This window comes from Mauremys mutica, unplaced genomic scaffold (assembly GCF_020497125.1).
Source record: "Mauremys mutica isolate MM-2020 ecotype Southern unplaced genomic scaffold, ASM2049712v1 Super-Scaffold_328, whole genome shotgun sequence".
Lineage (NCBI taxonomy): Eukaryota > Metazoa > Chordata > Testudines > Geoemydidae > Mauremys > Mauremys mutica.
The window spans coordinates 424,476-438,029 of record NW_025423357.1 but is presented as its reverse complement, the minus strand read 5'-3'; the positions used below and the strand labels follow the sequence as shown (position 1 = coordinate 438,029).

Genomic DNA, 13,554 nt, shown 5'->3' with positions numbered 1-13,554 from the left:
CCCGTCCCGTTCTCCACCCTGGGTATTTCCTGCCCCCTCCCAGCTCCTGACCACCCCCAGAAGCACCCACCTCCTATGTCTTTACAGCCTTTCTCCCGCCAACAGGAGCCCACCAGCAACTCCCCGATAATCCCTACCTGAGCTGGCCCCACGGCAGCCATTTCCCTTCCCTGGTCCCTGGAAGGATGGGACGTGACACTGCAGCCTGTCAGGGCAAGAAGGGGATGTGTCAGAACAGGACTGTCACGTCACATCACAGTTCCCCCCCGGCTCTTTCCCCGCAGATGGATGTTCTCGACTCTGTCATGCAAACAACAGAAATATTCAAAACTATGGGTGAGTACAAAAGAACAGCACAAGCATAAATTCACAGGACTGGAAGGGACCTCACGAGGTCCTGCACTCATGGCAGGACTAAGTATTTGCTAGACCATCCCTGAGAGGTGTCTTATCCAACCTGCTCTTAAAAATCTCCAGAGATCGATATTTCACAACCTCCCTGGGCAATTTATTCCTGTGCTTAACCACTCTGACAGTTAGGAAGTTTTTCCTAATGTCCAACCTAAACCTCCCTTGCTGCAATTTAAGCCCACTGCTTCTTGTCCTGTCCTGAGAGGTTAATGAGAACGATTTTTCTCCCTCCTCCTTGTAACAACCTTTTACGTGCTTGAAAACTGTTATGTCCCCTCTCAGTCTTCTCTTCTCCAGATTAAACACACCCAAGTTTTTCAATCTTCCCTCATAGACTTTTCATCATTTTTGTTGCTCTTCTCTGAACTTTCTCCAAATCCTTCCTGAAATGTGGCACCCAGATCTGGACACAATACTCCAGCTAAGGCCTCATCAGCACAGAGGAGTGCAGAAGAATGACTTCTCGTGTCTTGCTTTCAACACTCCTGCTAATACAGCCCAGAATCAAGTTAGCTTTTTTTTGCAACAGGGTTACTTTGTTGACTCACATTTAGCTTGTGGTCCACTCTGACCCCCAGATCCCTTTCGGCAGTGCTCCTTCCTAGACAGTCATTTCCCATTCTGTATGTGTGCAACTGATTGGTCCTTCCTAAGTGGAGCACTTTACATTTGTCCTTATTTGGTCAGAGAAGGGCAACTAAAATTATTAGGGATTTGGAACGGGTCCCACACGAGGAGAGATTAAAGAAGCTGAGACTTTTCAGCTTGGAAAAGAGGAGACTAAGAGGGGATATGATACAGGGATATGAAATCATGAGTGGTCTGGAGAAAGTGAATAAGAAAAAGTTATTTACTTGTTCTCATATTACAAGAGCTAGGGGTCACCAAATGAAATTAATGGGCAGCAGGTTTAAAACAAATAAAAGGAAGTTCTTCTTCACGCAGCGCAGTCAATCTGTGGAACTCCTTGCCTGAGGAGGCTGCAAAGGCTGGACTATGACAGGGTTTAAAAGAGAACTGGATAAATGCATGGAGGTTAAGGGCATTAATGGCTATTAGCCGGGATGAGTAAGGAAGGGTGTCCCTAGCCTCTGTTTGTCAGAGGGTGGAGATGGATGGCAGGAGAGAGATCACTCCCTTGGGGCACCTGGCATTGGCCACTGTGGACAGACAGGATGCTGGGCTGGATGGACCCTTGGTCTGACCCAGTACGGCCATTCTTATGTTCTTAAATTTCATCCTATTTACTTCAGACCATTTTGTCCAGATCATTTTAAATTTTAATCCCATCTTCCAAAGCACTTGCAACCCCTCCCAGCTTGGTGTGGTCCACAAATTTTTTAAGTGTCCTTTCTATGCCATTATCTAAATCACTGATGAAGATATTGAACAGAACCGGACCCAGAACTGATCCCGGTAGGACCCCACTCGTTAGGCCCTTCCAGCTTGAGAGTGAACCACTGAGAACTACTCTCTGGGGACAGTTTTCCAACCAGCTACGCACCCACCTAATGGTAGTTCCGTCTCAGTTGTACTTCTCTAGTTTGTTTAGGAGAAGGTCATGCCAGACAGTATCCAAAGCATTACTCAAGTCACGATATACCATGTCTACCGCTTCCCCTCTAGCCACAAGCTTGTTATCCTGTCAGGAAAAAAACAGTAGAGTGGTTTGACCCGATTTGTTCCTGACAAATCCATGCTGACTGCTACTTCTCACCTTATTATCTTCTAGGTGTTTGCTAACGGATTGCTTATTTGTTCCATTATCTTTCCGGGGAATTAAAAAAAGCTGATTGGTGTGTAATTCCCCAGGTTGTCCTTACTCCCCTTTCTACAGATGGGCACTAGATTTGCCCTTTTCCAGTCCTCTGGAACCTCTCCCGTCTTCCATGACTTTTTGAAGCTAATCGCTAATAGCTCAGAGATCTCCTCAGTCAGCTCCTTCAGCATTCTAGGGGGCATTTCATCAGGCCCTGGTGACTTGAAGACATCTAACCTAAGTCATTTTTAACTTGTTCTTTCCCTGTTTGAGCCTCTGACCCTACCTCATTTTCACTGGCATTCATTAAGTTAGATGTCCAATTGCTGCTAAACTTTTTGGTGACAACGGAAACAAAAGGCATTAAGCACTTCTGCCATTTCCACAGTCTCTGCTTCCCACCACCTGTCTCCCTGGAGCTGAGCCGCCTGGGACTGATGCAGAAGGCTGGTCAGTCTCGGCCAGTTGGCAGGGGGTGGGGTTGGCTGGGCTCCTCCAGGCAAGTGGGTCCTGAAGGAGCCTGGGAAGGGCAGGCCCCGGCCTGAGCGATTCCCCGCCCCAGCTGGAGAAAATCCTCACCTTGGGCACAGAGGCAGCTTCACTCACGGTCACTCCCCAGCCCCGATCCCGCTGGGGGAGCAGCAGCTGCTCAGCCTGGGCTCCCACACCACAATCGGGGCAGCAGCATCTGAACCAGGAACCTCAACCCCAATATCCTGAGCAGAGAAAGAGATGGAGAGAAACTGAGTCACTTTCCCCCCTCTGGCAACAACTGAAACCCCCTCCCCACAGGGACACGCCCTGATCTGATCTGCCCCCAGGTTAATCTGGAGTCACTCCCTGTTCTGCCTGGCAGTGACTCCGGATGAACACGCGTCTACCAGAAACGTGGCTCAGGAAGGAGGAGACCAGAATCCTTCTAATGGGATCATTGCAGCCGGGGGATCGAACCTCCGTCCGCCCCCCCCTCGCTCCCCATGCGCTGAGAGGGATTCACAGCGACAGCTTTCCATCCCCCCCGCCTGCCCCCCCCCATTTCACACCCTCTCCCCCAACCCTGCCCCTTCACACCCTCTGCCCCTCCCCCACCCCCCATTTCACACCCTCTCCCCCATCCCTGCCCCCCTTCACACTCTCTCCCCCTCCCCCAACCCTGCCCCCCCTTTCACACCCTCTCCCCCTCCCCACCCCCATTTCACACCCTCTGCCCCCTCCCCATCCCTCCCCCCCTTTCACACCCTCTGCCCCCTCCCCATCCCTGCCCCTTCACACCCTCTGCCCCCTCCCCCAACCCTGCCCCCATTTCACAGCCTCTGCCCCCTCCCCATCCCTCCCCCATTTCACACCCTCTGCCCCCTCCCCCATCCCTGCCCCCTTCACACCCTCTCCCCCCTCCCCCCAACCCCTGCCCCCCATTCCACTGCCTGGCCCCCTCCCCCATCCCTCCCCCCCTTTCACACCCTCTGCCCCCTCCCCCCCCCCCTTTCACACCCTCTGCCCCCTCCCCCACCCTCTCCCCCTCCCCCTCCCCACCCCCATTTCACACCCTCTCCCCCTCCCCCACCCTCTGCCCCCTCCCCCATCCCTCCCCCCCTTTCACACCCTCTGCCCCCTCCCCCACCCCTGCCCCCTTCCCCCCCTCTCCCCCTCCCCACCCCCATTTCACCGCCTCTGCCCCCTCCCCCACCCCTCCCCCCCCTTTCCCACCCGCTGCCCCCTCCCCCATCCCTCCCCCCATTTCACACCCCCGGCCGTCTCGGTCCGGCCCCGCGCGCGCGACGGGCCCCGGGGGGGGTCTCTCCGCCAATCAGCGATCGTGACGTCACTTCCGGCCCGCGGCGCGCCAGGAACTACCTCTCCCAGCCTGCCCCGGGGCGCGGCCGCCCGCTCGGGCCCAGCCTGGCCCCAGCCCCGCCCCGTACAGACCCCGCCCCGCCCCTGGCCCCGCCCTGCGGACGTGGCGTCACCGGCTCGGCCCCGGGAGGCGGGTGCGGCGGTGGCTGCCCGGGCTGGGACGGCGCATGCTCAGTAGCACCCGCTGAAGCCGCTGCGCCCTCACGCTGCCCTGAGCGGCCCGGAACTCCCCGGGGGGGCGGAGTCTGGGCAGGGGGCGGGGTCAAACACTGGAGGCGGGGCCGGGGAGGGGGAGGGGCAGAACCCCGGGTGGCGGGGGGGGTTGGTCCCCCCTCCCACAGCGCAGCCCCCACTGCCCGGGGGTCCCTGCCTCTGTCTGTGGGGGGGGGGGGAATAACCGGGGGGGCTGCCTCCGTTACCCCCCCAGGGGTCCCTGCCTCTGTGTGGGGGGGGGATAACCGGGGGGGCTGCCTCCGTTACCCCCCCAGGGGTCCCTGCCGCTGTGTGTGGGGGGGGGGGATAACCGGGGGGGGCTGCCTCAGTTACCCCCCCAGGGGTCCCTGCCTCTGTCTGTGGGGGGGGATAACCGGGGGGGCTGCCTCCGTTACCCCCCCAGGGGTCCCTGCCTCTGTGTGTGTGGGGGGGGGATAACCGGGGGGGGGTGCCTCAGTTACCCCCCCAGGGGTCCCAGCCTCTGTCTGTGGGGGGGGATAACCGGGGGGGCTGCCTCCGTTACCCCCCCCAGGGGTCCCTGCCTCTGTGTGTGTGTGGGGGGGTTAACCGGGGGGGGGCTGCCTCCGTTACCCCCCCAGGGGTCCCTGCCTCTGTGTGTGGGGGGGGATAACGGGGGGGCTGCCTCCGTTACCCCCCCCAGGGGTCCCTGCCTCTGTGTGTGGGGGGGATAACCAGGGGGGCTGCCTCCGTTACCCGCCCAGGGGTCCCTGCCTCTGTGTGTTTGTGGGGGGGATAACCGGGGGGGGCTGCCTCTGTTACCCCCCCAGGGGTCCCTGCCTCTGTCTGTGGGGGGGGGATAACCGGGGGGGCTGCCTCCGTTACCCCCCCAGGGGTCCCTGCCTCTGTGTGTGGGGGGGGCGGATAACCGGGGGGGGCTGCCTCCGTTACCCCCCCCCAGGGGTCCCTGCCTCTGTGTGTGGGGGGGGATAACCCGGGGGGGATGCCTCCGTTACCCCCCCAGGGGTCCCTGCCTCTGTGTGTGGGGGCGGGATAGCGGGGGGGGCTGCCTCATTTACCCCCCCCAGGGGTCCCTGCCTCTGTGTGTGGGGGGGGGATAACCGGGGGGGCTGCCTCCATTACCCCCCCAGGGGTCCCTGCCACTGTGTGGGGGGGGGATAACCGGGGGGGCAGCCTCCGTTACCCCCCCAGGGGTCCCTGCCTCTGTGTGTGGGGGGGATAACCGGGGGGGGCTGCCTCCGATACCCCCCCAGGGGTCCCTGCCTCTGTGTGTGTGGGGGGGGATAACGGGGGGGCTGCCTCCGATACCCCCCCAGGGGTCCCTGCCACTGCCTCTGTGGGGGGGGATAACGGGGGGGCTGCCTCCGTTACCTCCCCAGGGGTCCCTGCCTCTGTGTGTGGGGGGGGGATAACGGGGGGGGGGCTGCCTCCGTTACCCCCCCAGGGTCCCTGCCTCTGTGGGGGGGGATAACCGGGGGGGGCTGCCTCCGTTACCCCCCAGGGGTCCCTGCCTCTGTGTGTGGGGGGGATAACCGGGGGGGGCTGCCTCCGTTACCCCCCCAGGGGTCCCTGCCTCTGTGTGTGGGGGGGAATAACAGGAGGGGGGATGCCTCACTTACCCCCCCCAGGGGTCCCTGCCTCTGTGTGTGTGGGGGGGGGGGATAACCGGGGGGGTCTGCCTCCGTTACCCCCCCCAGGGGACCCTGCCTCTGTCTGTGGGGGGGGGATAACCGGGGGGGCTGCCTCCGTTACCCCCCCAGGGGTCCCTGCCTCTGTGTGTGGGGGGGGATAACCCGGGGGGGGCTGCCTCAATTACCCCCCCAGGGGTCACTGCCTCTGTGTGTGGGGGGGGAATAACCAGGGGGTGCTGCACCCACACACACACACACACACACACACCCGTTGGCCAGCAGGGGTCACTGCTGCAGTTGGGTACTGCACACAGGATACTGCCCAGTGTGGATGCCAGAGATCATCACCCCCCCCCACACACACACACACACCATGTGTGGGGCTGGGGATACACACAGGATACTGCCCCGTGTGGATGCCAGAGATCACCCCCCCCCCCCACACACACACACACACACACCATGTGTGGGGCTGGGGATACACACAGGATACTGCCCCGTGTGGATGCCAGAGATCACCCCCCCACACACACACACACACCCCATGTGTGGGGCTGGGGATACACACAGGGTACGGCCCCGTGTGGATGCCGGCGTCGGGGGCAGGGCGAGATCCTGGTTGTGGTGATTTCTGCCTGCCGCGCCGAGCCGCCCTTGCACGAGGCAAACGGAGACGCTGGTGCAGGTTCACCGACGTGCCCCGCCAGCAAGTGTGAACAAGCGGGACGGGGACGGAGCAGTGGGGGTGGGGGGGTAATAGGCGCCTAGATAAGAAAAAGCCCCACAAATCGGGACTGTCCCTATAAAACCGGGATATTTGGTCGCCCGAGTGTCACCAGCCCCAATCCTGGCGCCGGGAAAGGGGCTGGTTGCTGCCTCCCGGGGGGGGGGGGGGGAGGGTTTCCAGACACAGGGCCCCACAACTCGGCCCCAAGTTCGGGCAGGAGGCAGAAGACTACAACTCCCAGCAGGCTGTGGGGTGCTGCACAGGAAGGGGCACGTGGGGCTGAGCGCAGCTGGTGAGTCAGGGGGCAGCAGTGGGGCTGAGGAGGGGGGGCAATGAGCCATGCCAGGGGGGCGGGTTGAGCCCCAGTTGTGCCTGTAGGAGGGTGAGGGGGATCCCTTCCGCTGGAGCCCCAGGGCACAGCTGGGGGGCAGCCCCCCGCCTGGGGCCAAGAGATTGAGACCCCCACCCTGTTGTGCTGGTTAGAGACACCCCCCCCCAGGCAGGCAGCTCCCTCCTGGGGTCCTGGCCCCACGGGGGGGACCATCCCCCCCCCACAGTGTCAGCTGGGAACAGGATTCCTGGCCGCGCTGGGCTCCCCGCTAAACAGCTGGGGGGTCACCTACCTAGACAATGCTGGGGGGGGGGGGGGTTGAGTAGCTCGTTCCTTGCTGATCGCCATCATTATTACTAGTGTGTATAGTTTAGCGCCTGACACACTCTTGTTTCGTGTCCGGCTGAACTAAGTATAAAGGATCTAGGGTTGGGATTGGGGCGCTCGCTCGGTGTGTTTTTTCGCCCGTTCGCAAACAGGAGGAAACCATGGTGCCAAGAGACCACATCCCCGTTGTGGTCACCAAGGAGGACGGCGGGATCCTGCGGGCTCCCCAATGACCGGCCAGGCTCCTGCAGGAAGAGACGAGACTCCTGGGCCCAGACAACCGGGGGATTCGCTGTAAACACGGGCTGGTTAGGAGCCGGAAGCATTTTCGACGTAACTCTCCTAATTCTTGCACTGTTCTCGCTGAGAGAAAATATTTCCGAGACTAGTTTCTTTGCCACTTTTCTCAATAGGCCCAAGGTTGCCAGACTAGGCTTCAGAACCGTACAAAAAAAAAATCCCCCTTCTCCACCTTTTTCTCTTAACCAGGTCCCGTAGCTCTCTATAAATACTCCTTCCCCTCCACCCCAGAGGCAGCTGCATCGCGGTGCCCGGTGGGGGCTCCCTGTGTCAATAGCCCCCACCCCCTACCCCGGAGCTGGGCGAGGGAACCCCGTCGGGGTAATGGGTTTGTCCGGGGTCGGGAAGGTGCTGGGGATACGGGTGCCAAACTTGTCCCCCGCCCCCCGTGACGAGGGCCTGTGAGGAATGTGCTGAGTGTCTGTGAGATGTGGCCAAAGTCCACGCAGGGTTTGTGCCTGGGAACGGAGTAGGAGCCTGTTCTCTCCAGAAGGCGGGGGGGGGGGTTATGGGGGTGATCTAGGGGTGAGGGGCAATGGGGAAGTCGGGGGGGGCTGTGGCAGTTGCAGGGAGGTTTGGGGGCGAGGGGGGGGCGAGAGAAGCCTGGGCCCCAGCTCACCTCCCCTCTGCTTTGCCTGTTCCCAGCCGCGCTGCGGGATGACGGCCCCGGGGAAGCTGCGGGTGGCGGTGATCGGGGCCGGAGCAGCCGGCCTGTGCGCCGCCCAGCACCTCGCTGCCCGCCCCGAGTCCTTCGCGCCCCCCGTGGTGTTCGAGGCGTCCGGCCGCGTCGGGGGCATCTGGGTCTATACCGAAGAGACGGGGCAGGGACCGGACGGGCTCCCCGTCGGCTCCAGCATGTACCGGGACCTCAGGTAGCCGGCGCGGGGCACCGGGCAGGGGCACTTCTCAGGCCTCCAAGTGTGTGTGGGGGGGGATCCCCTCCCCTGAGCCCACCCCCCGTCCCCCCAGGGGGTCTGTCTCCTCGCTGCCCCCCCCCCACCTGCCCCATTTCCCGCTGCAGCTGTTCCCACGTGGGCCAGGCCTGGGGGTGCAGGAGGGGACAGGGACCTGGGGAGGGGAGGGCGGCGCATCCAGCCTGGCGAGGGGGGGGGCGCGTTAACCGGCGTTCGCACCCCCCCAGGACCAACCTGCCCAAGGAGGTGATGGCGTTCCCTGACTTCCCCTTCGACCCCTCGCTGCCGTCCTTCCTGCACCACTCGCACGTGCTGGCTTATCTGGAGCGTTACGCCGACCACTTCGGGGTCCGAGAGCACATCAGGGTGAGTGGGGGGCCGGGGGGGGCAGGGACCCCTGGGGGGCCCCATTGCCTGCCCCCCAGAGGCGGGGCCTGAGCACGGAGCTGGGTCCGGTCTAGGGTTCCAACTGTCTATGAGCACAAAACCGAACACCCCAGCGACCCCGTTCCCCGAGGCTCCTCCCCCTTCCCCAAGGCGCCCCCCTGCTCACTGTATTCCCCCTCCCACAGCTCTCCCCTTTCACTGGGCTGGGGCAGGGGGTTGGGGTGCGGGAGGGGATGGGGCTGGGGATGAGGGGTTTGGGGTGCAGGAGGAGGCTCGGGGGGCTCAGGGCTGGGGCAGCGGCTTGGGGCGTGGGCTTACCTCAGGCGACTCCCTGTCAGCGGCACAGGGGCTAAGGCAGGTTCCCGGCCAATGGGAGTGCGGAGCCGGTGCTTGGGGCGGGGACAGTGCATGCTGCAGAGCCTCCGGCCGCCCCCCTGCCTAGGAGCCGGACCTGCTGGCTGCTTCCGAGGCGCAGAGCAGTGCCCCAGGACAAGTACCTACCTTAGCCCCGAAAACCGGACACGTGGTCACCCGGCGGGACGTGACACCCCCCCCGGGATACAGCCCAGCCCCTGCCCAGCCGAGGCCCCTGCACCGCTCCCCCCCCCCCCCCGCACGCACACACCTGGATCCGCCCTGCTCCTGTCGCCCCTTCCAGTTCTGGTGGCGGGTGGATGCCGTGAGCCCGGCCGAGGGCGCCGAGGGCGGCTGGGACGTCACCGCCTGCCAGGCCCAGGACCGGACGGTGCAGACGACCGAGCGCTTCGACGCCGTCCTGGTCTGCAGCGGGTGAGGCCCTCGGGCGATGGCGTGGGGGGGGCACCCCCAGTTTGCTGCACCCCCCCTGCCCTGCGGGCAAAGGGGCTGAGCAGGGTCACTCGCCGGGGTGGGTGCGTCGGGGGGAGGCTTCCCCGGCTCCGGGCGGGACGGGGGGCTGCCTGCCCTGCAGAGGCCTCTCCCCCGGGTGCGTGCAGAGGGTGGCCGTGGGGGAGCCCAGACCTTGGAGGGGTAAAAAACGGGCTGTGGGGGAGCCCAGGGGGTGGGGGGCAGTCATGGGGTGTCAGGGGGGAGCCCCAGAAACCCCCCTCCCCGGGGGGTGAGCAAACTTCCGGTCCTGGGCTGGAGTTTGGGGAATCCCCCTCCCTGGGGGAGGGGGGCTGTGTCAGTAAACGGGGCCCCCCCCCAGGCCCCAGGGAAGCACTAATGGGGTCCCCTCTTTCTGCTCCCTGTGCAGTCACTACGCCGACCCCTTCGTCCCCCCCATCCCCGGCCTGGAGACCTTCCCAGGTAGGAGCCTGCGGGGGAGTCCGTCTCCTGGGACCCGCCCTTCGCTCCGGGCTCCGGGCGTGGGGAAGGGGCCGCCCGCAGGAGGGAGCCGCTGCCCCTTTCAGCCCCCTCTCGCTCCCCGCAGGCCAGCTGCTGCACAGCCACGACTACCGCTGCCCGGAGCCCTTCGCGGGCCGCACCGTGGTGCTGCTGGGGGCCGGCCCGTCCGGCGTGGACCTGGCGCTGCAGCTGGCCCCCGTGGCCCGGCGGGTGGTCCTGAGCCACCGGCAGCCCCCGCTGCCCGGGCTGCCCGGGAACGTGCTGCAGGCGGCGCCGGCGGTGGGCGTGGCGGGGGCCACGGTGCAGTTCGGGGACGGGGCCGAGCACCGGGCCGACGTCCTCATCCTCTGCACCGGCTACCGGTACCGCTTCCCCTTCCTGGCGCCCGCCCGCCTGGGCCTGCGGCTGACGGAGCAGACGGTGACGCCGCTGTACCGGCACCTGCTGCCGCCGCGCCATCCCGGCCTCTTCTTCATTGGGCTCTGCCAGCAGATCTGCCCCTTCCCCCACTTCCACTGCCAGCTGCTCTTCTGCCTGGCGGTGCTGGCGGGCACCTGCCGCCTGCCCCCCGCCGCCGAGCTGCAGGCGGCCGCCGAGGGGGAGCTACGGCAGCACCTCGGGGCCCCCCGGCACTTCCACCGCCTGGGCGGGCGGCAGTGGGGCTACTGCCAGGAGCTGGCACGGCTGGGGGGCTTCCAGCCCCCGCCCCCCGTGCTCAGGAAGATCTACGAGGCCGTGCGGGCGAGCCGCAGCCGGGACGCCTCCCGCTACCGGAGCCTCAACTACCGGGTGTTGAGTGCCGAGGAGTGGGAGCTGGTGGGGGCCGAGCCCGGGGGGGCCCCCGGCGAGGGGCGGTAACGGTCCCTGTGCACTGAGGGGGCAGGCCCGGGGGCCATGGAGACGGAGCTCCCGGGCCGGCCGCGGGGGAGCCGGCGGCAGCCCCGGGGGCAATGGAGACGGAGCTCCCGGCCCGGCCGCGGGGGAGCCAGCGGGCGGGTGTCTGGAGACCCTTCCCCATCGGTGCCTCCGGCCCCCGCTCGCCCCACGCCACCGCCTGGGGCCCCGGCCGGTCCCCGCTCGCCCCGCGCCACCCCCCGGCGGCCAGGGCCCCGGCCAGCCCTCCCGCCACATCCGAGCCGGGAGAAAATCCCCTGGCACGTCGGGGCCGGTGGGGACTGGGCGCCGGTAGCCCGAGGAGCCGAAACCTCGGGCTGGGGCGGTTTGACAGTGAAGAAATGAGCAAATAAAGGGTCAAAACGGAACCTGCTGCCCCTGGAGTTTCGCTGGGGGGAGGGGAGCGCGGGGGGGGAGTTGCCCCTCGCTGCCCCACGGTCTGTGATGGGGAGGGGGCGAGGGGGGCGTGATCGGCTGTCGGCAGCCCCTCGCCTCTGGGCACAGGACCCTGCGCCTGGCGCAGACCCACTCACCTCCCTGAGCGGCACGGGGCTGCTGGTCTCTGTATCTGTGCCCCCCAAGTACCCCCTAAGCCCCCCGGGTACCCCTCCAGCCTGGACGTAGGGATCTGTGCCCCCCATATCCCCTTAGCCCCCCCGGGAACCCTCCAACCTGGATGTAGGTATCTGTGCCCTCCACGAACCCCCTCAACCCCCCTGGAACCCCTCCAGCCTGGACATAGGGATCTGCACCCCCCACAAAACCCCAAAACCCCCCGGGACCCCCTCCAGCCTGGACATAGGGATCTGTGCCCCCCATATCCCCTTAGCCCCCCCGGGAACCCTCCAACCTGGATGTAGGTATATGTGCCCTCCCCGAACCCCCTCAACCCCCCAGGAACCCCTCCAGCCTGGACATAGGGATCTGCACCCCCCACAAAACCCCTAACCCCCCCGGGACCCCTCCAGCCTGGACATAGGGATCTGTGCCCCCCACAAAACCCCTAACCCCCCCGGGACCCCTCCAGCCTGGACGTAGGGATGTGTGCCCCCCACAAAACCCCTAACCCCCCCGGGACCCTTCCAGCCTGGACATAGGGATCTGCGCCTCCCACAAAACCCCTAACCCCCCCGGGACCCCTCCAGCCTGGACGTAGGGATCTGTGCCCCCCACAAGCCCCCTAAGCCCTTTGGGACCTGTGTAGGGGGGCCCATCCCAGCGGGCCGTGGGGCCCTGGTGTGATAACCCTGCCCCCCCCCAGGGCTCTGGGAGCCAAGGGCCAGAGACGGGCGGCCGCAGAGCACCCCCATAAATAACTCCCTAGACACCCCATGACCACCAGCCCCACACCAACACCCTCGACGCCCCAGCTAGAGCCACCCTCCCAAACATCCCTTCTCGACAGACGGGCCCCGCCCCCCACCCCCGAGGCCTCCTGCAGATACAGGCACAGACACCCCACAAAACCCCCGGTACAACCCGCCCCCGTGACCGGCCCCCAAGACACGTGTACTAGAACCTCCCCTGCAGTCACGTCCCCAGACAGAGCCACACATGCACATCCGCCCCCCGCCCCAGACACGGCCCTACAGCCCCCCAACACCCCCTAGACATGTGGTATAACCCCCCCGGACACGCAGACCCCCCCCGGACCAGCCCCACAGCCCCCCCAACACCCCCTAGACACATGCTATAACCCCCCCCCGGACACACAGCCCCCCCCCGGACCAGCCCCACAGCCCCCCCAACACCCCCTAGACACATGCTATAACCCCCCCCAGACCCGCAGACACCCCCCCCTGGACCAGCCCTACAGCCCCCCAACACCCCCTAAACACATGGTATAACCCCCCCCGACACGCAGACCCCCCCGGACCAGCCCCCCCACGACACGGCCCTACAGCCCCCCAAGACCCCCTAGACACATGCTATAAGCCCCCCGGACACGCAGACCCCCCCCCCGGACCAGCCCCCCCCGACACAGCCCTAGAGCCCCCCCAGATACCCCCTAGACACATGCTATAACCCCCCCCCGGACACGCAGACCCCCCCCCGGACCAGCCCCCCCTGACACAGCCCTACAGCCCCCCCAACACCCCCTAGACACATGCTATAACCCCCCCTGGACACAGCCCCCCAACACCCCCTAGACACATGCTATAACCCCCCCGGACATGCAGACCCCCCCCCCCGGACCGGCCCCCCCCGACACAGCCCTACAGCCCCCCAGATACCCCCTAGACACATGCTATAACCCCCCCGGACACAGCCCTACAGCCCCCCAACACCCCCTAGACACATGCTATAACCCCCCCCAGACACGCAGCCCCCCCGACACAGCCCCACAGCCACCCCCCCTCAACACCCCCTAGACACATGCTATAACCCCCCCCGGACACGCAGCCCCCCCGGACCAGCCCCCCCAACACCCCCTAGACACATGCTATAACCCCCCCCAGACACGCAGACACCCCCCCGGACCATCCCCCCCGACACAGCCC

General features: G+C 65.2%; 1 protein-coding gene and 1 long non-coding RNA gene across 8 annotated transcripts; one reads left to right on the top strand and one right to left on the bottom strand.

Annotated features, from left to right (window-relative positions):
* Positions 1–71: 71 nt before the first annotated feature.
* Positions 72–3,195, bottom strand: LOC123361587. The gene is made up of 3 exons (XR_006576177.1): positions 2,750–3,195; positions 1,920–2,053; positions 72–205 (listed from the first exon to the last, which is right to left on the bottom strand). It is a non-coding gene; the product is annotated as an uncharacterized LOC123361587 (long non-coding RNA).
* Positions 3,196–6,776: 3,581 nt separating this feature from the next.
* LOC123361591 (flavin-containing monooxygenase FMO GS-OX4-like) lies at positions 6,777–11,421 on the top strand. Of its 7 annotated transcripts, none has more exons than XM_045001588.1 (7): positions 6,777–6,866; positions 7,385–7,565; positions 8,178–8,404; positions 8,674–8,812; positions 9,492–9,622; positions 10,068–10,120; positions 10,245–11,421. In XM_045001588.1, exons 3-7 carry the CDS (start codon positions 8,190–8,192, stop codon positions 11,015–11,017), a joined length of 1,311 nt encoding a protein of 436 aa, XP_044857523.1. In that variant the 5' UTR covers positions 6,777–6,866; positions 7,385–7,565; positions 8,178–8,189; the 3' UTR covers positions 11,018–11,421. The 7 variants fall into 7 exon arrangements, with proteins under 7 accessions (XP_044857523.1, XP_044857527.1, XP_044857529.1 ...); XM_045001587.1 differs by lacking the exon at positions 6,777–6,866 and having other exon boundaries at positions 6,900–7,565; positions 10,245–11,042; positions 11,099–11,421; XM_045001590.1 differs by lacking the exon at positions 6,777–6,866 and having other exon boundaries at positions 6,900–7,565; positions 10,245–11,047; positions 11,103–11,421.
* Positions 11,422–13,554: the final 2,133 nt, after the last annotated feature.